At 39.3% G+C, this 24379-nt stretch overlaps 1 protein-coding gene across 1 annotated transcript in view; it reads left to right on the top strand.

Moving 5' to 3' along the window:
• The window catches only part of LOC133877219 (callose synthase 3), a 39435-nt gene extending 16757 nt beyond the window's left edge, over nucleotides 1-22678 (top strand). The window contains exons 19-43 of the mRNA XM_062315472.1: nucleotides 6280-6361; nucleotides 6451-6500; nucleotides 6606-6692; nucleotides 11810-11944; nucleotides 12033-12139; nucleotides 12285-12369; nucleotides 12447-12607; nucleotides 12726-12849; nucleotides 12937-13034; nucleotides 13119-13251; nucleotides 13334-13485; nucleotides 16846-16955; nucleotides 17075-17224; nucleotides 17341-17409; nucleotides 17576-17765; nucleotides 17843-17996; nucleotides 18259-18378; nucleotides 18461-18579; nucleotides 18668-18751; nucleotides 19585-19697; nucleotides 19783-20012; nucleotides 20115-20912; nucleotides 20999-21049; nucleotides 21658-21843; nucleotides 22214-22678. Coding sequence (XP_062171456.1) covers nucleotides 6280-6361; nucleotides 6451-6500; nucleotides 6606-6692; nucleotides 11810-11944; nucleotides 12033-12139; nucleotides 12285-12369; nucleotides 12447-12607; nucleotides 12726-12849; nucleotides 12937-13034; nucleotides 13119-13251; nucleotides 13334-13485; nucleotides 16846-16955; nucleotides 17075-17224; nucleotides 17341-17409; nucleotides 17576-17765; nucleotides 17843-17996; nucleotides 18259-18378; nucleotides 18461-18579; nucleotides 18668-18751; nucleotides 19585-19697; nucleotides 19783-20012; nucleotides 20115-20912; nucleotides 20999-21049; nucleotides 21658-21843; nucleotides 22214-22462 — 3837 coding nt within the window. The 3' untranslated portion in view covers nucleotides 22463-22678. The remainder of the gene's footprint in view (nucleotides 1-6279; nucleotides 6362-6450; nucleotides 6501-6605; nucleotides 6693-11809; nucleotides 11945-12032; nucleotides 12140-12284; nucleotides 12370-12446; nucleotides 12608-12725; nucleotides 12850-12936; nucleotides 13035-13118; nucleotides 13252-13333; nucleotides 13486-16845; nucleotides 16956-17074; nucleotides 17225-17340; nucleotides 17410-17575; nucleotides 17766-17842; nucleotides 17997-18258; nucleotides 18379-18460; nucleotides 18580-18667; nucleotides 18752-19584; nucleotides 19698-19782; nucleotides 20013-20114; nucleotides 20913-20998; nucleotides 21050-21657; nucleotides 21844-22213) is intronic.
• Nucleotides 22679-24379: the final 1701 nt, after the last annotated feature.

Here is a 24379-nt window from a genome sequence, read left to right as displayed (position 1 = left end):
ATTACATTGTTTAAATTGAGAAACCCTACGAACTAATATGGAAAGAAAATAGGCAATACAATCAGAATAAAATCAGAGAATAAAACGTAATCAGGTAAGACCCAATATGGAAAGGTCCGTTATTTTCAACACTCCCCCTCAAGTTGAGGCATAGATGTCTCGCATGCCCAGCTTGGATGAGTCTGAATGAAGAGTACCACTAGAAACACCCTTTGTCAACATATCCGCCAATTGTTCTCTAGTCTTCACATATGGCGTGCATATGATACCTTCTCTGAGTTTTTCTTTAATGAAGTGTCGATCAATCTCAACATGTTTGGTTCTGTCATGTTGGACTGGATTGTGAGCAATACTGATGGCTGCCTTGTTGTCACAATACAGTCGCATTGAGTCCTTGGAGTCAAACCCAAGCTTTGTCAAGAGTATTTTCAACCATAATATTTCACACACTCCTTGAGCCATAGTTCTAAATTCCGCCTCTGCACTAGATCTAGCAACCACAGACTGTTTCTTGCTTCGCCATGTAACCAAATTACCTCCCACAAATGTGCAATAACCTGATGTAGACCTTCGATTTGTAATCGAGCCAGCCCAATCTGCATCTGTATAGGCTTCTATTTTCAAATGATCGTGTTGAGAAAACAACAGCCCGTTACCTGGTGAGGATTTTAAGTAGCAAAGAATATGATAAACAACTTCCATGTGAGGCTCTCGCGGAGTATGCATGAGTTGACTCACCACACTAACAGCATATGCAATGTTTGGACAGGTATGGGATAGATAAATCAATCGCCCAACCAATCGCTGATATCTGCCCTTATTCACCAAGGGGCTTTCGCCACATTCTCCCAGTTTAACATTTACCTCTATTGGATTGTCAGTAGCTTTACACCCGAGCATTCTTGTTTCTTTAAGAAGATCAAGTATGTATTTTCGTTGGGAGATAAATATACCATGCTTTGACCTTGCTACCTCAATGCCCAGAAAGTACTTCAGAGCCCCCAAGTCTTTTATTTCAAACTCATTTGCAAGGCGATGTTTTAAGTTCTGCATCTCCCCATCATCATTTCTTGTCAAGACAATATCATCAACATACACAATTAAAGCTGTTACCTTTCCTTGAGAGGAATGCTTGATGAAAAGTGTATGATAAGCCTGACTCTGCTTATAATCAAATCTTTGCTTAGCCCGAGAAAACCGCTCAAACCATGCTCTTGGAGATGGTTTCAACCATATAGAGCCTTCTTTAGTTTGCACACTTTTCCTGCTGAGGACGAATCTTTCAATCCAGGGGGAATGTCCATGTAAACTTCTTCTTCTAGGTCTCCACGAAGAAATGCATTTTTTTACATCAAATTGATGTAGAGGCCAATTTAAGTTTGCCGCTATAGATAATAGAACCCTAATTGAGTTCATCTTTGCTACAGGTACAAATGTTTCCTCATAATCAATCCCATAGGTCTGGGTAAAGCCTTTTGCAACAAGTCTGGCTTTGTATCATTCCACGTAACCATCGGCCTTATGCTTGATAGTGAACACCCACTTGCAGCCAACAACCTTCTTTCCATTAGGTAATTTGACCAAATTCCAAGTCTTGTTCTTGTGAAGAGCTTCCATCTCTTTATGCATTGCTGTCCTCCATTTTGGATCATTAAGTGCCTCCTGTAGATTTCTAGGAACAGACACAAAAGACAATTTGGATACAAATGAACGATATGGTGAAGAGAGATGTTGATAAGAAACAAAATCAGACACTGGATAGTGTGTACATGACCTAACTCCTTTGCGTTGTGCAATAAGCAGACTTGTATCATTAACAACAGGTATTACAGAATTCATATCAATAGTAGACGGAGTAGTACCTGAGCCCGAATTAGATGTTTGGCATCTAGCATCAGGAATGGTCTTGGCTTTCTGGCATCTGGAGTAAACTCTCAACTCTTCCACAGGTGGTGCACATGGCTGATCAATAGGTTCAGTTGGAGACTCATTAGTAACCTATTGTTGCTCCGGCTCTGGCATAGGAGTAGGGACAGGTAACGGACTCAAAAGATCCTCATCCTCTTCAATCTGACTCTCCCCCTGAAGAGGAGTAGGGGTGGACGAGAAGTAGGATTGTTGTTCAAAGAAAGTGACATCCATAGAGACAAAGTATTTTCTGGATGGAGGGTGATAACATTTGTACCCCTTTGGAGTGGGAGAGTAGCCAACAAAGACACATTTGAGGGATCGGGGGTCTAACTTACTCCTAGTAGGACTATGAATATGGACAAAGCAAACACAACCAAAAACTTTTGGAGAAACACCTTTTGCAGTAGAGAGAGGTGAGGACAACACCTCGAGGGGTGTTTGGAAATCTAGAACCCGGTAAGGCATCCTATTGATGAGATATGTAGTAGTGAGTAAGGCGTCCCCCCAATAAGATTTAGGAACATGTGTGTCAAGCATAAGGGAACGAGTTACCTCTAACAGGTGCCGATTTTTCCATTCAGCCACACCATTTTGCTGCGGAGTATCAACACACGTGGTTTGGTGGATAATGCCGTGTTCGCGAAAATAGGTCTCGAGATTACTAGACATATATTCGCCCCCATTGTTAGAGCGAACAATTTTAATCGTGGCATTGAATTGAGTCTGAACCATTTTATAAAACATTTGAAACACATAAAATACATCACTTTTGTCCTTTAACAAGTAGACCCATGTGATTCGGAAAAAAATCATCAATAAAAGATACAAACCACCGATAACCAGATAAAGAAACCACTCGTGAAGGACCCCACACATCAGTGTGAACAAGAACAAAAGGTGCATCACTTTTATTGATACTAGGAGAAAAAGACACACGATGGTGTTTTGAAAGTTCACAAGTTTCACATTGAAGCTTAGAAACATTATTATGCAAAAATAGCACAGGAATCATGCGCTGCAAAATTAAAAACGAAGGATGCCCTAAACGTTGATGCTAGAACCAGATTCTAGCTGCCGAGTCATCCGCCTGAACTGTATGATAAGCCTGTATGAGCCGACAATGTGTCGGGCTGAGAGTCCAAATAGGACAAGCCATCCTTCAAACTACCACTGCCAATCATCTTCCCTGTGGCTAGGTCCTTAGAGAAGCAATAGTAAGAGTAAAAGATTACACGACAATTCAGTTCAATGGTAATACGTGCAATGGATAAAAGATTAGCAGCAAGGTTAGGGACATGAAGAACAGAGGCCAAGGTCATAGAAGGGGTCACAAAAACAGATCTTTTACCCGGTATTGGCGACAGAGAACCGTTAGCTATTCTAACTTTGTCTCTGCCTGAACAAGGATTATATGACGAAAATAAAGGAGACATATTAGTCATATGATCAGAGGCATCTGAGTCAATGACCCACGAATCATCAGGTGGAGTAGCAGATGCATTCATAGCAGTGGTCAAATTACCAGTAAGAGCGGAGGATGATGCTGCAGTAGCAGGTGCGTCCAATCGAGACATAAGTCGACGGAGTGCTTCTACCTTGTCTTTACTCAGTCTCCCTATGTCTGTAGTAGAGGAAGATGTATCAAGTGTGGGAGTGGTCATCTCAACTGTAGAAGTATGATGGGCTCGAGGTCTAAATCCTCCACCTGTGCAACCCCCACGACCTCAGGTAGGACGGCCCTGAAGCTTCCAACAAGTCTCCCCGAGTATGTCGTGACCTATTACAGTGGTCACAGAATAATTTGTCTTTGTCATATGAGGTCGCATCTGCTGTTATGTCCCTATCTCGAAATCTGGAACTGTTGCTCGGAGCGCGTTGAGTTGCACCCACAAGCGGATTGGGACTGTGAACTAGAATGAAACATAGTGCTACAACGACTCTCCTCATTTTGAATGTAAGAAAACACCTCTTGTAGTGATGGGAGGGGCTCCTTCCCAAAAATCTAAACCCCGCACAGGATCATACTCTGAATTCAATCCACCCAAGAACTCATAAATGTGTTCTTCTTCAATCATCTTCTTAATTTGAGCGGCATCAACAACGCACATAGGCTGCAAATTTTGATAATGATTTAACTCCTGCCACAAACTGCGGAGTTTATGAAAATAAATGGTTACTAGAGAATCACCTTGCGTGAGACCATGGATCCGACGCTTCAAGTCATACTTCAATGCAACATTCCCCTCTTTGGAATATGTTTGAGCAGCAGCATTCCAAACTTCTTTGGCCGTATGGAGAAATAAGTACCCTGACTGATTTCTGGTTGCATTGAATGCAATAACCATGACATAACTGTGGAATTTTCTGCTTCCCACTTATCATAAGCGGAATCATTGGGCTGTGGTTCTTGAATTTTGCCATTCAAGTATTCCATCTTCCCTCTGCTCTTAATATATAAAAGAGCTGACTGTGACCAAGCAAGATAATTGAGCCCATCCAATTTGACAGTTGTGATTAGAAGAGTTAGATTTTCACCAAGGGAGGTCACCACTTGACTCAATTCCCCTTTAGTCTAATTTGTCTTCGACATTTTTGAATCAGACATCTTACCAACTATAGTGCTCCAACACAACCAGTGGACTTGAAAAAAAAAATTACAAGGAAAGATGGAACTAGAAATTGAACCATAAAATTAGATGATTCATTCTGCAACCTTTTTTTTTTTTTTTTTTCCCTAAACTACAGGTCGTTTAGCAGGGTGAACGACAAACTTGGAACCCTTTTTGAACGACATGTTGTTTTGTGATAAACGACGTGTCGTTTAGTCAAGTCGAGGCAGAATTGTCTCACCTTCGTCGGAGCTCCACGCGCTACCACCACGTCCGCCTGTAGGCCTCAAAAACTTCAGAATGAACCAGATCTCACCGAACAGAACAAGGAAGGCCACCTTGTTTGCAATTGGTCCATCAAACACACCGAGTAGTCTTCGGGATGGATTAGTGTTCACCAAAAACGCCGCTGTTCGTCGGAGGACCAGCCCAGAATTTGCCGTTAATACCTTCTGTGGGTTGTGCGACTTAGATTATGGTGAGCCACATCTAGTTGCATAATCCCAAAGGGAAGACGCGGCAAAACATTGGTGTGACAAAGAAAATTAGGAAACGAACGCAGAACCCAAGCACCCAGAAACGAACGAAACCCTAGGTCGGCTCTGATACCATATTAAATCACTGATACCATGTTAAATCACCACTAATCCCAAAATGTTAAGCTTATAGGAAGAGATAAATTTAATCACTTAATTAATACTATAACACTCTCCTTCACGTGTGGGCTCAGACTTCATTTTTAATAGGTGAGGCCTAACACCTAGAATATTTAATTGAAATGGGAGGTAAATGACGGAGTCAAGGTTCGAACTCAGGACCTTTGGCTCTAATACCATGTTGAAACGTAAAGGAAGAAGAATTATTCTTATTACTTCATGATCTCATGCGATTATATTGATTAAATAGAGAAACCCTACGAACTAATATAGAAAGAAAATAGGCAATACAATCAGAATAAAATCAGAGAATAAAACGTAATCAGGTAAGACCCAATATGGAAAGGTCCGTTATGTTGTAGGGTTGTGTGCTTTGGTGGGTATTCTCTCGGGTCTTTGGGTTTTTTCTCGTGTCTGGTTGGGCTCTTTTGTGGGTTGTTTTGGGCTTTCTTTCTTGGGTTTTGGGGTTTTTTTTTTTTTTTTTTTCTGTTTTCTGTCAGTTGTTGCGAGTTAGCTTTTGGTGTTTCTTGTGTATACTTCCTGTGAACCAATGGGTGCCTTTATGCTTTTTTAATAAATCTTTTCTTACCTATATATATATATTTCAACAAAAGTTGTGTTGGGCAAAAATGGGTATGTTTGGTAAAAAAACCTTAAAACCCTCTTCTTTGACTTTTTTGCTCTTTTTTTTTTTTGAGGAATTCTTAAATTGAGGCTTTTTCTAAAAAACTCTTTATGACTTTTTCTATAGGCAAAAGCTCTATATTCCAACGCAATCCCAAATGTGCTTTTAATCATTTAATTAATATTCTAGCACCCACCGTCACATGTGGGCTTAAACTCTCTCTTAATAAGTAATGTCTAACACGTGAAATATTTAATTGAAATAGTTGATGAATGACAAAGGCAAGGTTCTAACTCAGGATCTTTGGTCTGATACTATGTTAAATCATCACTTATCCCAAGGCTTAAATTGATAAGAATGGATTAATTTAATCATTTAACTAATATTTTAACAAACGTAAAGACCAAATGAACATAGGTTGAGGAAGTAACAAAGCTCTAATATCTGAATTCTTTTGCTGGTCTGTGTTTTCTTACAGATAAAGCCTCTAGTGAGTCCAACAAAAGCCATAATGAAGGTTCAAATAACTACTTTCCAGTGGCATGAGTTTTTTCCTCGTGGTAATAGTCATGAATATGTGCCTTGCATTTAAAATGTTTGTTTCATTTTTTTAAAAAAAGGCTCTATGATGTGCTCATTTGATTTGCAGCAAAGAACAATATTGGTGTGGTGATTGCACTCTGGGCCCCAATTATTCTTGTATGGTTTAACTTTATTCGTTGACCCCTCTCTCTCTCTCTCTCTCTCTCTCTCTCTCCATATCTTGCATCATATTGTAACATCCGGTTCACCTATATTTTCCAGGTCTATTTTATGGATACCCAGATTTGGTATGCCATATTCTCTACATTATTTGGAGGCATTTATGGTGCGTTTCGTCGCTTGGGAGAGGTTAGTGCCCTAATTTTAATCTTTGCAATTGCTTCTATTTAAACTATTCATTTTTTTAGCTTGCTTTTCCTAAATAAATTATTAATTTTTGTCCCAATCATTGTGTTGGGCATGTTCATTAAACTAGAAATATGGTTGCTACCAAGAGTTTTTTTATTAGTAAATGGATTTCATTAAAAACCAACAGGCTTATTTTGGTACACATGAAGTATACGAAAGAAACACCTAATCAGAAGAAGAAAAAATATCGAAATATTCATGAAAACTAGAAATGTGAAAGTAATCAATAAGCAGCTAGCTATCCACTGAAACAAGGTGTGGAAAAAAAAGCCTTTAGTTCTGCCACCATCCTCTCACTGTCTTTAAAGTTCTGGTCATGTCTCTTTCCAAATGCGCCACATTAAACAGAGGAGAATCATCTACCACAAAGCTTCACTTCGAGAATTACCAATCTCCCTTCTCCAACAAGCGAGTAAATCCCTCACCTGATGAGGCATGACCCACACTAAGCCACAAAAACATAAGATAAAGTATCATAAGACACTAGCTATCTCGCAATGGAGTAAGAGGCGATAAACGATTTTCCCACTCTTACACGCAGCACCTGTTTACTACAACGATTTTTCGCTTTTGTAAGTTCATTGTAAGGATCTTATCTAAAGCGGCAGACCAAACGAAGAAAGACACTCTCAAAGGGGCCTTGCTCCGCTAAATACACATCCAAGGGAAGAGATTATTGTCATGGGGATATGGAGCGATTTTACATCAAACAACCCATTCTTGGAGGGATCCTAACAAAGCTTATCAGCACCGTCCTGTTCTAGCATAATGGAATACAATTGATGTGCTCTGACCAGAACGCACTGGAGGCTACAATTTGAGAGGGGTCTCTCGCTAGTGCTTCGGTGTCCTGTTCTTGCTTATCAGCTAGAACATCAAACAACCCATTCTTGGAGGGATTCCAACAAAGCTTATCAGCACCGTCCTGTTCTAGCATAATGGAATACAATTGATGTGCTCTGACCAGAACGCACTGGAGGCTACAATTTGAGAGGGGTCTCTCGCTAGTGCTTCGGTGTCGAAGGAGTTGCACTTGGAGTCTCTTTCGAGGCCATTATCTCAACCTCCTTCGCAAACAACCAGCAAGGAGATTAAGCTACCTCTTTCTGTTGACTTTTTGGTGAGGAGACAAAGATAGCTGATTTAAATCTCAAAAAAAAAAAATTCTTCTCTGCTTGTTGATCCTTCTACTTCATTCTTATCTTCGAGTCTTGTGTGGGAGGTCATTCTTACTGGTTCTAGGGGGGAAGAAACTGCTCTGGTTGCTTTGGTTGTGATGGAGGAAACAATCAACTTGACTTGGGACCTTGCCAAGATGTTGATATTTTCAAGAGGGAGGAAGCCTCGTTTTCCAGTCGATATATGGTGGTGGTTCAACTGGGCTTCACAACAGCAGTCACTCAATGCCAAGCGGGAGCAAAAGTCAGTTGAAACCTTCAGTGGAGGTGTGGTTGTGGGTGTGGGGGGGGGGGGGGGGGGGAGGAGAATAAGTTGTTTGTGGAGGTATTGGTTCGTGGAGGTATTGGTGGGACCAAGGAAAATTGTGGCCATGTCCTCATCATTTAAGGATTCATCTGGTAATTATGAGGTGTCTGCACCGAAGGGACATGCTGCAACTGGGCTGTCTACGTCTAGGTTTGCGTCGTCTGGGAATGAAGTAGATCTCGGATCATCCGCTGGTGGAGTTAGCTCCAGCAGGGGACTTTTGGTTTTGGATGTTAACTTTGATTTTCGCACCTTCAGAGAGCCGTTGGTTAGCATGCCACCAAGAGTATACTAAGGTTTCTTCCTCAGGCTATTTGCTATTTGTGAAAGATCGATTCCCTCTATAAATTGTCTCTTATTAGTTCCACCTTAAAATGAAGGTTTTTTAGAGCCTTTAAATATTGTGGTGGTAGGTTGGCTCTGATCAAGAGTACGCTAACCAATTTACTTACGTAATATTTGTCTCTTTTCCCTATTCCAATGGGAGTGGTTAATAGGTCTGAGACTTTAGAATGATTTTTTATGGGGTGGTGTTGGGATGAGTTTAAATTTCATTTAGTGAATTGGGCAAGGATTTGTACTCCAATGAAATCAGGTGGGTTTGGAGTTAGAAATCTTATTTAGTTCAATCAAACCATTCTGGGAAAATGGTTGTGGCGGTATGCTACGAGTAGAGAGGCACTATGGAGATTGGTAATGGAGACTAAATTATTGCTTAATGGGAGGTTGGTGCTCTAAGGAGGTAATGAGGCCATTTGGAGTGGGATTATGGAAATTTATAAGGGGGTGGGAAACATTTTCAAAATTTGTTAGATATGAGGTGGGTGATGGGTCAAACGCCAGTTTTTGGCATGGCGTATGGTGTGTGTATAGTCTGTTGAAGATATCTTTTTTAGACTTGTTCGGTATTGCACATAGAAAGGATGCGTGGATCGCAGATAATTTGCAATTTCGAGAAGGGAATATTCATTGGAATTAATTTTTACTGGACTACTTCAGGATTGGGAGGTGGATGTGGTATTATCTTTCTCTGAGAGGCTGTATTCTTTATACTAAGATAAGGAGATGAGGATAGAATATGATGGAGTCCTTTCAAAAGGAGCAAGATTTTAGTGAAGTTGTTTTTATCAAGTGTTAACTAGTCCGACTGGATCCCCATTTCCTCGGTAGAGTATTTGGAGAGTTAAGGCCCCCTCACAGGTGGCGTTTTTGTGTATAGACAGCGACCTTAGGGAAAATATTGACTCTGGATAATTTGAGAAAGAGGAATATTGTGGTGGTTAAATGTTGTTGCATGTGTAAGAAGAGTGAAGAGTCTATTGATCACTTATTGATTCATTGTGAAGTAGCAACAGAGTTACGGAGTTCGATTCTTAATGTATTTGGTGTAGATTGGGTTTTGTGTAGACGGTTGATCGATTTGTTGTTGGGTTGGAAAGGACAGGCAGGGTGTGGTACAGTTATTTAAGCATGGAGGTTGGCTCCATTGTGTTTAATATGGTGCCTTTGGAGAGAATGGAATGTTTGAAGCTTTGAATATGTAGAGACTTCGGTGTTAGAGTTGGAGAAGATCACGTTCAACACTTTCTATACTTAGATATCAGCACATCATAATTTGCTTGTTTCTTCTGCAGATTTTTTGAACTTTTGTTCATTTTTTTCTTCAGATTAGAGATTTTTTTGTATACTTCCTGTGTACTAGGGTTACGCCCATTTGCGCTTATTTAATAATATTGAAAATTACTTAAAAAAAAATTGCATGACTTGGTTCAACGCTGGAAATGCTAAACTTACAAAAGTTCCATTCTCTCTCTCTCTTTTTTTTTTTGGATGAATTAAACTCTTTATAAAGCTCAAACAAATCAGTTCAAACTCTCCAGTAAAGACTAAAAACAAGACACCTGCTTAGGGACAAACCCCCTAGACAGGAGCAACACCAAAGGAGCTATACTAAGATAGCTACAAAACCGCAATCTGCCTAGCAGCAAAACAACACAAACAAATCTCTGCTATGCCCAAAAACAAAAGCACATCAAACAGATAACAAACTGAAACTACACCTAAAAATAGCCCCAACCAGACCAGCAACAGAACATCTGAATGCATAACCCATACATCAGCAAACCTCCCAAAAAAGAACCATACACTCCAGCTAAGAGCAGTAAGCTGTTCAAAGACACAGGACTTTCTGCAACAAAGCTAGCAATCAAACCACTTACAACCCAATCAAAGTATGGAGATTCCAAAGATGAACCAGGCCAAGTTTATTCCCAATAAGTTTCACAGATCCTTTAGCCAACAACCTAGCCTGAACCTGCCATTTAATATGGGAAACTATAGCTTCTTCTGAACAAGGAGGATTGCCATGTAGTAAGTCGTTCCTTTGCCTCCAAAGATGATAAACAGCCACCCCTAAGCACAGCTTGCAGAGAGCTGATTTCAAGCTCTTGCCCTTCACTCCCACTTTAAACCAGTTAACCATATCATCCCAATTCACAGGAGGATCAGCAACACCACAATCTGCCATTATCTCCCTCCAAATTCTGCGGCTAAAGCTGCACCTTAAAAACAGGTGATCCTTGGTCTCTTGAAACCCATGGCAGAACAAACAAACACTAGGACCAAAAAAACCCCACGCACACATCTTATCTTTGGTAGTTAGAGCATCCCAAAAAGCCTGCCAAAGAATAAAAGAATTCCTTGGAATCGCTAAGGGAAACCAAACAACCTTAAACCAATCAATCTTCGGGTACTTCACTCTCAAATGATTCCAGGTTTCTGAACAAGAAAACTTGCCATTGCTGGACTTCCAGACAGGGAGATCTTCACTTTGACCTAGCACTCTTCCAATGCCATTCTCCATTTCTGATAATAGAAGCCAGCTTAGGACCAATGTTATGCCCCGCATCATAAGCTGTTCTATAACCATATTTTTCAATGAGGCAGCCAGCTGGATGCCATGCATCATACTAAATAAAGATTTTATTGCCCATGCCAACCTTAAAGCTAAGAAAAGGTCTAGCAAAGGACCTTAGCTGCAAGATTTTCCTCCAGCTCCAAGAACATGTCTGTGGTATTGGGATTTGTCAAGGCTCCAGATGTTTTGCTTGATATTGCTTGAAGTTCCACCTTATATGCTCTGTCCAGACTTATCATGATATGCCTAACATGCTAGCAGGCTGGAATTTTTGTTTCAAAGCATATCCGTTGTAATGTATCTGAATCTTGCCCTTTTCTTTGACAAACTCTTTTGTTACTATCAGGGGAGTTAACCTTTCATGTACAATCAAATCATACGATAATATGACATGATTGGATCTCTTAGTTCATGGTGCAGAAACTTCTCTTTACTCTTATGAACATGAATATAGCATGAATGTTTGCTGTTGTTTCATTCTTGCTTGTCGTGCAATAGATGTTGGCAAAATATTCACATGAAATTTTCCTGTGCATTTTTACGTTGTTACCAATTAAATTAATCATTGTCATTTCTTTGCTTTTTAGACCAATATAAGAACTATCTTATTTTTCCAGAATCTAAGTCTTCTGTTGTTGCTAATTACTACTTCCAGATTCGAACACTAGGAATGCTTCGATCTCGTTTTCAATCATTGCCTGGTGCTTTCAATGCGTGTCTGATTCCAGAGGAGAAGAACGAGCCTAAAAAGAAAGGAATCAAGGCCACATTATCTCGCAAGTTTGCTGAGGTTAACTCTTTCTATTTTTATCTTATACTTTCTATGGCCTCTTGTATCTTTAAAAGTATTGTCCTTACCTGGAGTTTTATATATCCAGCCATCGCTACAGACCCCGTCTAACAAAGAGAAAGAGGCAGCAAGATTTGCTCAGTTGTGGAACAAGATAATCACTAGTTTTTGGGAGGAAGATCTTATCAGTAATAGGTAATCTGGAGTTTTTTACTGCAAAAGATATATTCTTGATCTAGTTCTGTCAAAGCTATTGGTTTCTTTGCATTTTCTTTGTCCTGGATGTCTGCTCTTTACTTTAGTCTCTACAGTGGTATGCTGAACTTGTTATTATTTTCAGGGAAATGGATCTTTTGCTTGTTCCTTATTGGGCTGACCGTGATCTGGGCCTCATACAATGGCCTCCATTTTTACTTGCTAGCAAGGTCTTTTTTTCACCATCTTCCTGTTGAAATTTTGAAATCTTCATGGTTGAAATATTCATCCTGTATCTGCTTTGTAGATCCCCATAGCATTAGATATGGCTAAGGACAGCACTGGTAAGGATCGGGAGCTAAAGAAGAGAATTAACAATGATGATTACATGTCTTGCGCTGTTCGTGAATGCTATGCATCATTTAAGAATATTATTAATTCCTTGGTTCAAGGGAAGCGTGAGAAAGAGTAAGTTTCTGTGCATTGTAAGATGGAATAACCATTAACAAGGAGGACTTCAGTTTCCTATACTATCCCTCAGATACAGTCTACTATACTTACCTATTATCTTGACTGGTTTTTTCAGGGTCATTGAGTTTATATTTTCTGAAGTTGACAATCATATAGTCGAAGGTGATCTTTTAAGCATATACAAGATGAGTGCACTTCCAAGCCTTTATGACCTCTTCGTTAAGCTTATCAAATATTTGGTAATATTCTAGTTTTGTATAATGATTTCATTATTCAATAGTTGTATGGTTTAATGCGTACTGAACAAGTCAATCTGATTTTTGCAGTTAGATAATAAGGAGGAGGACTGGGAAAAGGTTGTGTTCCTTTTCCAGGACATGCTGGAAGTCGTGACAAGGGACATGATGGAGGACCCAATATCCAGGTGCTGGATCTCAATATAATTGTCTCCTCAAAGACATACATTCTAGATATCTAATTTCATACTCTTTCAATTTTTCTTGAATAGTTTGGTAGAGTCAATCCATTATGGATCTGGGCATGATGGATTGACCCCCCATGATCAAGGATATCAGTTATTTGCATCTGCTGGCGCTATCAAGTTTCCAATTGAACGAGTATCAGAGGCTTGGACAGAGAAGGTGTCATTCTTACCAATATGTCATAAATGAATATTTTGATTTATGCGTATACTTATGAGCTCTGTACTTAATTTATTTGCAGATTAAACGGCTTTATTTACTGCTTACCACGAAGGAGTCTGCCATGGATGTACCATCCAACTTAGAAGCAAGAAGGCGTATCTCGTTTTTCTCAAATTCATTGTTTATGGAGATGCCTTTCGCACCCAAAGTTCGCAATATGCTTTCTTTCTCGTAAGCTCTCTTTTTGATTAATTGTAATGGTGGCTTTTGCAATATTTCCTGTTGAGGTTGAAAGTTACTCTCTCTCTCTCTCTCTCTCTCTCTCTCTCTCTCTCTCTCTCCTAGTCGGCGCGTGAGAGCGTGTCCAGCTAGGAGATCCTTCCTCTCTGCTTCCTAGCTTCTCCTTTGCTGTCGGAGTTTGAGCTTCGAATTTCCGGTTCTTTGGGTCTTGCTTGTTTCGCATGTAGGGGCATCAGTAGGCGATTCCACTTTTGGGTCTTTCTCCTCCAGTGACAATGTGAACCTTTTTTGGGTTGGCCGCTTGAGATTTGGATGTGTTTTGAGATGGAGAAGAGTTTTATCGTGGAGTCGAAGACTTTTGTCTTCTTGGTTCTGGATGGGGCGTCGGTGCTAAGGGTGCAAGAGAAGAGAAAAAGTTTTTTCGGCGAGCTCATGCTGAGTACTCAGTGCTCTGAATGGCTTGCGTCGACGTTGGAAATTCTCTTGGGTTTTCCAGAAGCTCAAGATTTTATCAAATCATTCGAGGAAGGGTCGAAAGTTTTGATTGCTTGGAGAGGTGGGAACCAAGTTGGCCGATTCTTAGAGGTAGCCGCTTTCAGGATGGGTGGTCAGAAAGGGTTCATTTTGATCCCAGAGGGTCGTGGAGGTTGGGGTTGGCGCAAATTCTCCGACGAGCTAAGAATGGCCATAAAATTCCTCTCTGCGACGGTGGGTTGCAGTTTGGGTTCCTCGTCTGCGAAAGATGGGAAGGAAGAAGGGTCTAGGTCGAGTTTGGCTCCTTTTTGGACGGGGCCTTCATTTGTGGAGGTGTTGAGGTCAGATTCGGTCTCTGCCGTGAAGTCGTTGCCCATCGTGGGGGGTCGTTATTCCAAGAGGAGGGCTTCGCTGATGGAGCCGTGTGCTCTTGACCTTCCTCCGGTGGGGAGGTTTGTAGATGATAATCCGAGGTCGGCGGTGGACTGTTCTACACAGGAGTCTCCTACGGTTGATCTGTTGGACAAAGACCAGCCTCATCATCCGCTTGGTAAGAAGTCTCTCTGACGTTCGAATTTGAAATTCAAAATTTCAAACTTGCACACGTGGAGTAAGTTGGTCATCGGTTTCAACATGGTATTGGGCCAAGTTGCAAGGAAGTTTCTAGGCTGGATTACACGGTTTGGCCTGGGTCGTAAATGCACTGGTCTTCGATTGGGCCGTTTCCTTCTTAAATCCGTAGTCTCTTGGCCATCGAGACTTATGCCGGAGATATATTCTGGGGTGTTTTTGGGTCTTTCTTCTCTAGGGGGTGGGTCGTCTAGCTGTTTGAAGACAGACCCAGCATCTTCTCTAGTCAAGTCAGCTTCCCTTCCAAACTTTCCCCCTTTGTCGGCTCCAGAGTTTTCGGCTCCGGCAACTTTGGTTGCTCCTCTGGCTCTGGCTGGGTTGTTAGTGAGTTTGGAATTTTCCTGTAGCTCGTGTGGTGCAGGGCCTTCCGTCTTCATTCCTCCTCCTAGCTTACGGGCTTCTGTGTGGGGGGAGAATATTCGTTCTCCCCCCCCCCCCCCCCCCAATTATTGCATATTCAACCTTTTTAGCATTATATAGGAGGGTTAGGGAGCTTAGGTAGGTCATTTTATGAAATGGAATGATGGGTTATTATCACTCTCTGGAAGCCTCAAAGTTGTTTGTGGGTCTTGTTCTCAATAAGGTTATGGGTGTTGAGCCCCTGCGAAGGAGGAGGCTCCAGTGAAGCAGGGCCTTTTTAGGAAAGGGTTTCTCAACCTTTTCCCGATAGTTTCAGCTCCTCCCGCTTCGCCTCGGAAGGTCAATGATGTTGCGGTAGTTGGACCTTCCTCCCCTCCGAAGGGTTCTATCATTCCTCCTTCCGTTGAGGGAAATGGATTCTCCCATTCCCGGAATTGGCCTGTTGGCTTTAATCATAATGGGGAGATTGTGGTTTAGGAGGAGGAAGATGATGGATTACCCTTGGATTGGGCGTCAGATGGGGCTTTTGGGGAGGAGGCCATGGCATTCCAAAATGCCATGGAAGAAGATTTCCAGCGGGATAAGATGATTGCAGGCCAAAAGTCTAAAGGAAAAAAGGGAGCTTCTGAATCTGCATAGCTCCATCAATTATGGCGACGCGAAAGATCCCTTCAGGCGTAGGAAAGACAAGGCACACTTGGTTTAGGTTGGTGTGCCTTGGTGGGTGTTGCCTTGTATATTAGTTGGGCCCTTTTGTAGTTTGCTTTTGGGTGTTTTTTCGGCTTCTGGGGTTCAGGTTTTGCTGGTTTTGTTGGGCTTTGCGAGTTAGCTTTGGCTGCTCCTGTGTATACTTCATGTATACTTAGGGGCGCCTTACACTTTTATTAATATAGTTTTCTTATATAAAAAAAATAAATAAATAAAATTCCTGTTGAACAAATCTTGATGGTACAAACAGAAATGGGTTGAGCCTTTCTTTGCCAGTTTATTTTTCTCTTTCAGCCCTCTTTGAATCATCTTTTCCTTTGTATTTTTTGAAGCATTTTCTTCGTAGAGTTTTCTTGCATTCCTTTTACCTGGAGGCATCTCTTATCAGTATTATGCCCACGGTTAGGACCTAGATTAGGTTTTTGGAAAGCAAGGATTTAGCATACTCAAAAGTACACAATTCTGTCCAGCATATTGTGAGTATGGTGCTAGGCACAAAGAGGTAAAATTGTCAATGCATACCAAAGGCATGTAGCAATAGTCTGAAGTAGCAGTTTCTGATAGAGCTTTGTATTTGTTGAGTTGTTGGCTCCATATTCTGCAACTTAAAATTCTAAAATATTGACTGGCTTATAGTTATTTCATATTTGAATGCTGTGTTGTATAATGTAGCAATTATTTGATATTGTATCAGCGTTTAATGTTTCATCCTGTAGTTTGTCTGGGAATGTGGTCTTTTCTTTTTTCTTTTTCATTTCTAATATATATAATTCTTATTACTCATCCACTATTAGACAATGGTAGCTGTGATGGGACACTCAATAAGTGGAACTCTGTGTATACCATAATGAATCGATGGGGAACATGCCTATTTTGTATTAATTTTCTTGTTGCAATGTTGACTGCACTGGCATTAATTGCATATACCAAGATAAATAATTCATACCCCTCAAGAACCTAGTTGGAAGCACAAAATGTTGTAATGCTGAAACCCATATGTACATGTCAAGTCAAATTAGCCCACAACTTTTCCTGAAAGATTTCACGAGAAACTGGACATAGAGATGTGTAATCATGATAGTGCAATACAGCATCAGTTTCTAGATAGGTGCATAGTATTCATAAAGGTTGTTTGCTTTATTTAATATTTTTTTGTGATTTAATAAGGTTTACCTGTAGGGTTTTAACTCCATACTACACTGAGGATGTTCTCTTCTCGTTGCGTGATCTGGAAGTGCCAAATGAAGATGGTGTTTCAATCCTTTTCTATTTGCAAAAAATTTTTCCAGGTTTATTTTATGCTCCTGTTAATTGCCTTACAATGTATGAGATGCTAAATTTTTGTGCCATTTCTGTCTCTAGAGTATGATCTGGGGTTCATACTAAATAGGCAAATATGAATCTGCAGATGAATGGACCAACTTTCTTGAACGAGTGGGTTGCAGTAGTGAAGAAGAACTTAAAGAATCTGTTGACTCAGGACTTAAAGAACCTGTTGACTTTGGGCAAGAATTGCGCCTCTGGGCATCATATAGAGGACAAACTTTGACCAGAACTGGTACTCTCTCTCTCTCTCGTTTGATGTGTGTTTGTCGTTTGACCTTAATTATGCTGGGACTTCTTTTCCCTCCCTAAATTGTTGTGATTTTGACAAAGTATTTTTACAAATGCCAGTAAGAGGTATGATGTACTACCGGAGAGCTTTAGAGCTTCAGGCTTTCCTTGATATGGCCCAAGATGATGGTACTTATTCCTTCTTTTAGTCACCATGAAAGAATTGATTATTTCATTTTGTTCTTTTTGTTATACTTGTTTTTGTATGTTCATTCAAGAAAGGAATAAGTTTTCCACTTATATCTCTGCACTAAATGTTTTTTCTTTTCTTTGTTTGATTATTGTGATTATTCAGCTTTAATGGAAGGCTATAAGGCCATCGAATTAAATTTAGAGGATCACCCAAAGGGGGAACGATCACTGTGGGCACAATGCCAAGCTGTGGCTGATATGAAATTCACTTATGTGGTATCATGCCAGCAGTATGGGATTCACAAGCGATCTGGTGATCCTCGTGCACAGGACATCCTGAGGCTTATGACAACGTATTTGTCCAAACTTAATATTTTTAGCTTCTTGTCGCCATAACTTTTCAGTTGATGAATATACTTACATTTGGCAGATACCCATCACTTCGAGTGGCATACATTGATGAAGTAGAGGTGACCAACCAAGACAGATCCAAAAAGATCAATGAGAAGGTTTATTATTCTTGTCTAGTGAAGGCTAATTTGCCCAAGTCTAATTCTTCAGATCCTGTACAGAATTTGGACGAGGTAAAAGTTCATTTGATCTCAAATGTGTGGAGATGAATTATTGAGGGAGTGGTTGAAACAAGCACTTGACTGTTGTGCAGTTAACTATATTTTATGAAATTCGTATCTTTTCATTGTCAGTAAAAAAATCAAATTTTCAGTTTGAAATTCATATCTTTTCATTTTCAGTTTCCAGTTAAGGATGTATAACATCATGAGTTTACCCTTTATCAGTATCCAACCTCATAATGTATTTTATTTGATTGTGTCGATGTCCACACAGATTATTTATAAAATAAAACTTCCCGGACCGGCTATCTTAGGTGAGGGAAAGCCAGAAAATCAGAATCATGCCATTATATTTACACGTGGAGAAGGCTTGCAAACGATAGATATGAACCAGGTGTGCTGATTGTTACATCTAATAAAAATTATACTTATCTCTAGTAGCGCATTTCAGTTGGTTAAAGTTTCTATTTCTATAGGATAACTACATGGAGGAAGCATTAAAAATGAGGAATTTGCTTCAAGAGTTTCTTAAAAAGCATGATGGTGTGAGGTACCCCACGGTCCTTGGGCTCAGGGAGCATATATTTACCGGAAGGTAGACCTTAATGTTGTTATGGATGTATGCGATTTATATTTGCAATTAGTTATGTGACTGCTAACAATTCCATTACATTTTGGTGCAGTGTTTCTTCTCTTGCTTGGTTCATGTCAAATCAGGAAACCAGTTTTGTGACAATTGGACAGAGACTGTTGGCCAACCCTCTGAAGTAAGTTATCATTGTTCCTAATTCCTTCAAATAAAAAACAGGATTACAAATCATTTCTAATTGATTAACGATATTTTGTAGTGTATCATATTATGATTAAATTTATCTTTATTTCTTCTTCTTCTTTTTGTGGGCGGGGGGGAGGGGGGACTGCCCGCGGGGCGTAGTTGCTTTATTTGTAAAATCCTGTGCAGCTAATAATACTCAGATGTCATAATGATTAGATTATCTTTTTCTTCTTTTTCAATAATGTTTGCTTGAAATGTACATCCTTTATGAAAATGTATACAAGGGCAATTTTGGAAGTATGTTAAACTTATTGATGTAAAAAGTAGCAAATGAAAAAGACAATTCATTATGGGGCTGGGGGGGGGGACAGGGAATGCTGGTTGTTTTATTGCTGCTAAAGGTTCAGATTTTCCACTTCTATGGTTTACTCCTACATCTCTGGGAACTGGATAAATGCTTTCAAACAAAACACTATGTCTAACTACAACCAACAGTTATGATCAAATAGTAAGTGCAGTCAGTCATGTTCTTAAAGAATATGATTTATAGCAGGAGTTTGTTATAGATATGTCGGAAATGCTCGGCAGTAAAGCATTCACTGGTTTTTTAAAAACTATTGCAAGTCTGTAGTGATTATGACATCATCAATTTTGATGCATGGGACTTTGAAATAAGTGCAGTCTTCTTTCTTTGTCCATCTGTGGATCTGCAAGGGCACTTTTTATAGATGTATTTCAGTTGTTTCTTGAAGAAATCTTGTGTTTTTAGATATATTATATTTATTGCTCTAAACTTGTGCTCTTTCCTTGATCCTGTACATCTAGAGTCCGATTCCACTATGGTCATCCTGATGTGTTTGATAGGCTCTTTCACCTTACTAGAGGGGGTGTCAGTAAAGCATCCAAGGTTATCAATTTGAGTGAAGATATATTCGCTGGTAGGCTGATATCTAAGCTTTTCTAGTCTTATTTTTTGTACATGATTTTGTCTTTATTCAGTAACTCTTGTATGACGGCACACAGGCTTCAATTCTACACTTCGTGAAGGCAATGTTACTCATCATGAATACATACAAGTCGGGAAGGGAAGGGATGTGGGCCTGAACCAGATTTCTATGTTTGAGGCAAAGATAGCTAATGGCAATGGGGAACAGACAGTAAGTCGGGATATATACCGGCTTGGACACCGTTTTGACTTTTTCCGAATGTTATCATGTTATTTCACTACAGTTGGTTTCTACTTCAGTACTCTGGTATGTGCAAAATATAGCTGACTACTGTTTTCAGGTTTTGAAATATTATGTATTTAAGTTGAAGACTTTGAACATTTTCTCATTTATTTTTTTTCCCGGCAGATCACTGTGCTCACTGTATATGTGTTCCTTTATGGTCGTCTTTATCTTGTCCTTAGTGGGCTTGAAGAAGGTCTGATTACTCAACCAGCAATTCGAGACAATAAGCCTCTTCAAGTGGCTCTTGCTTCTCAATCTTTTGTTCAAATTGGATTTTTGATGGCCTTGCCTATGTTGATGGAAATTGGTTTGGAAAGGGGTTTCCGAACTGCATTAAGTGAGTTCATATTGATGCAATTGCAACTGGCCCCTGTATTTTTCACATTCTCTCTTGGAACCAAGACCCACTACTATGGAAGGACATTACTTCATGGGGGTGCAAAATATAGGCCAACAGGTCGAGGGTTTGTGGTGTTCCATGCCAAGTTTGCTGATAATTATAGACTCTACTCCCGCAGTCACTTTGTGAAGGGTCTCGAGCTCATGATATTGCTTCTTGTGTACCAAATCTTTGGTAATACTTATAGAAGTGCTGTTGCCTATATCTTGATCACTATATCTATGTGGTTTATGGTGGGCACCTGGCTTTTTGCTCCCTTTCTGTTTAATCCTTCTGGTTTTGAGTGGCAAAAGATTGTAGATGATTGGACTGATTGGAATAAGTGGATAAGCAACCGGGGAGGTATAGGTGTGCCACCAGAAAAAAGTTGGGAATCATGGTGGGAAGAGGAACAAGATCATCTTCGTCATTCTGGAAAGCGTGGTATCATCGCAGAGATATTGTTAGCTTTAAGATTTTTTATCTATCAGTATGGGCTTGTATATCATTTGAAGATTACAAAAAACACTAAAAGTTTCCTGGTAAGGATCTTTTCCTCGTATTTTGTTTGTTTTTAGTAAAAAATGTCAACAGCAAAATCATATAATCTCTTTTCACTTGAGCTCAGGTCTATGGAGTATCTTGGCTGGTGATCATTCTAATATTGTTTGTGATGAAGGTAAGTGCAAACTTCTTCATATGTTTCCCTATCTCATGTTCCATGGTGCACAGTATGAAGAATTGCTTCCTCCATGCAACAATTCATTTTCTCCCTAGTAGTAATCTGATCAGAAGCATTATGCTTTTATTTTTGCTGCATTCAGGAGAGCATTAATTACAAATTGAGTTTGTTCTCTGAAAATTGATTTGAACTTACTATACGTGAGAGAAAATTGACTAGTAAGGATATTGGTACACACACACAGATCCCATCTTTTTTTTGAAGAAAAATGAAGGTAGATCAGTTTGTCTTGGTAAATAAATTTATTTGACACGACCAAGCTGATTTTATGGACAAGAATGTTCAAAGATTGGTAGCCCAATGCTGGCTATAGGAATTTTCTTCTTCTTTTTTTTTTTTTTTTTTTTTGATTTGCACATTCCAGGGTATGAGTATGATGTTTGCATCTTCATTGCTCAGCGTGTTTATCTTATTGCAGTTTAAGATTACTGTCAGATCTCTATATGATCACTTATTTTTGAAAGCCAGATGCTGCATGTTTTAAGACTTTTAATATGTGAATTGGTGCATCTTGGACAGTTTGACAATTTTTTTTTTCTCTGTAGACTGTGTCCGTTGGGCGGCGGAAGTTCAGTGCGAATTTCCAACTAGTGTTCCGGCTAATCAAAGGGTTGATATTTCTAACTTTTGTCTCCATTCTGGTCACTTTGATTGCCCTCCCTCATATGACACTGCAAGACATCATTGTTTGCATACTTGCCTTTATGCCAACTGGTTGGGGGATGCTTCTGGTAATGTTTCTGTTCTCTGTACTTTCGTTTTGCAATTATATCGTGTATACATAACCAACTGTATTGCATGAATCTCAAACTTGAAATCTGGGTTCTTGAATCCCCATATTTATACCTACCATGTCTATTAGCCGCTGCCGACCCACCACAAGATTCATGCTGGTTGGGTGCTGCAATTGCTAAAAATCATGATAATCTGAGAATTTTGGGCTTGCATCTCTCTCTATTTTAAGTCATCTTGTTGTGATTCATCTTGCATCTCTAACTTTATTCCGCCCCGGGCCCAAAGTCATGTTTGGTTTCTTGTCCAGTATCTACGGGCACTGGTTTCACATGTTTTCTTTCTTTGTTTTCTCCTTGATTGGATCAGATTGCGCAAGCCTGCAAACCTGTTGTTCAAAAATTTGGGTTTTGGGGTTCGGTTCGGACACTTGCTCGTGGTTACGAGATTATCATGGGTTTGCTTCTGTTCACTCCAGTTGCATTCCTGGCCTGGTTTCCTTTTGTTTCAGAATTTCAGACCCGTATGCTCTTTAACCAAGCATTCAGCAGGGGTCTACAGATTTCCCGTATTCTTGGAGGACCACGGAAGGATCGCTCATCGCGCAACAAGGAGTAATCTTACTGCAAGCAAATTATTGTTTGTCCTAATTTCTCGATTATTCTGATACAGTTCATCTTTATTATAAGCTGTTGTAAGTATGGAAGTAATAGGGCTGCATTAGTGCAATTTTGTTTATATTATATTTGACCGAAGCAGTGTGTGTAGCTCTTCCCTAAGTCTCATCAAAACGCATTCAATTAATTATGATAATTGAATTCCAATTTGAAACGATTTTTTTTGACTTAGTGAGCTGATTTGTGGGTGATCTGAACAATGGGAAACCGTTTTCCTTTTGGGGATATGTCTTGATGGAGTTTAATTTCAAAAATCATGTTTGTAAATACACGAGTTTAGTATTTTGATTACATACCTGTAGAAACAATTTGGAAAGTAAACAACAATTACTTTGCCACCTTTAAAATACAGTCCAAGGCCGAAAGAATTATTATTTTTTTTTAAAAAGCTTTTAAAAATAAAAATAAAAAATATGAAGGTTGTTGATAAGGTGAAAAGGAAATGAAAAATGAAAGGGACATTATTTACGTTAATAATAATCAAATTTAATTATTTAGTGTTTGATTTAGAAATTATCATGAAAAAATATTTTATAGTAAAAGTTAGTATCTCGAGTGATTAGACATTTATTACAAATTAGGTTGGTATAAATTTTTTTTAATTCAGTCTATATGCTCAGGAAATACATGACAATATTTGAGGAAATGTTTGTCCATGTTTAATAGAGCACTTTTTATCAACATGTCTTGCATAATTTATAGGAAATATATGATGAAAACAACATCGTACCAAAATTGCTCAAGTCTTATTGGCTTTGTTTGGTAACTACCCTTCCCTTCTTTTAATTTCTCCAAAAAAAATTAACTTCAAAACATTCAGGCTTTTTTCACTATTCAATACAATTTTTTATACTTTATATCACATTAATCACTTCTTACTACTACTCAAATAAAAAACAATCACCACTACAATTTTTATCAAACACACCCTTATCTTACCTATGTTAACAAGAAATTGCATATATATTATGATAGCTTGTAATCCAAAAAGCTCAATAGATTGGTTGTCGTATGATACAAAAGTATAAATTCAATTTGAAAATTGGCTTGCAAGAAGAGGATACCTAAGGGTTTATATACACATAATTAGGATTATGTTTAAACCATGTGAGACATTTAGGATTGTAACTTACAACCACGCCCCAAAATCGGCGTCCACAGTAGTCCACTCTGTCCAATAAGCTACTCTCTTCTTTAAGGCTATAAATGAACAAAGCTACTTGTGAACTCGCTTAAGCTATGTTCAACTCGGTTAATGTTCATGAGCAAGCTTGTTTAAGACTCGAATCATTTGTTAGGCTCGACTCTTATATATTTATTAGTATTTACGTATTGTTAAAGACATATCTACCCCTCAGCTAGATATGCGTTCCCAATATAAAGTTTCTACTTCGATGCGTTCTCAAAGATGAAGATAAAACCTAGATGATAGGAACTAGTGATAAGATAAATAGTTTGAATTCAAATACTTAGATCAGATTGTAGTCTTTCATTTCTATCAGAACTGTAATCTCCTAAACCCTTGTAACCATGTTCTGGTTTCTCTATATATACAAACAGCCTATGCCAACATTTGGTAAGGCAGCACAAAGCATAAACACAAAGTCTTTAGATTTTATATGGTATCAGAGCCACAATAGTGACTCACGTCCTTCATTTTTTTTCCCTCCCAATTTCAGTCATGTCTACCTCAACCCCACCACCACAACCACCACCTGAAACCAACCCACCTCATGTTATCATCTCCACCCATTATCAAACCCTTCCTTTGGTAACCTTCACCAATTTTAATCCTAACAAACTCACCAACACCAACTATTCGGTTTGGCTGCCTCAGATCGTACCGCACCTCAAAGGC

The sequence above is a fragment of the Alnus glutinosa genome, chromosome 9 (genome assembly GCF_958979055.1).
Source record: "Alnus glutinosa chromosome 9, dhAlnGlut1.1, whole genome shotgun sequence".
In the NCBI taxonomy this organism is placed as follows: domain Eukaryota; kingdom Viridiplantae; phylum Streptophyta; class Magnoliopsida; order Fagales; family Betulaceae; genus Alnus; species Alnus glutinosa.
Note: the sequence above shows the minus strand (reverse complement) of the source record. Positions and strands in the feature narration are given on the sequence as shown.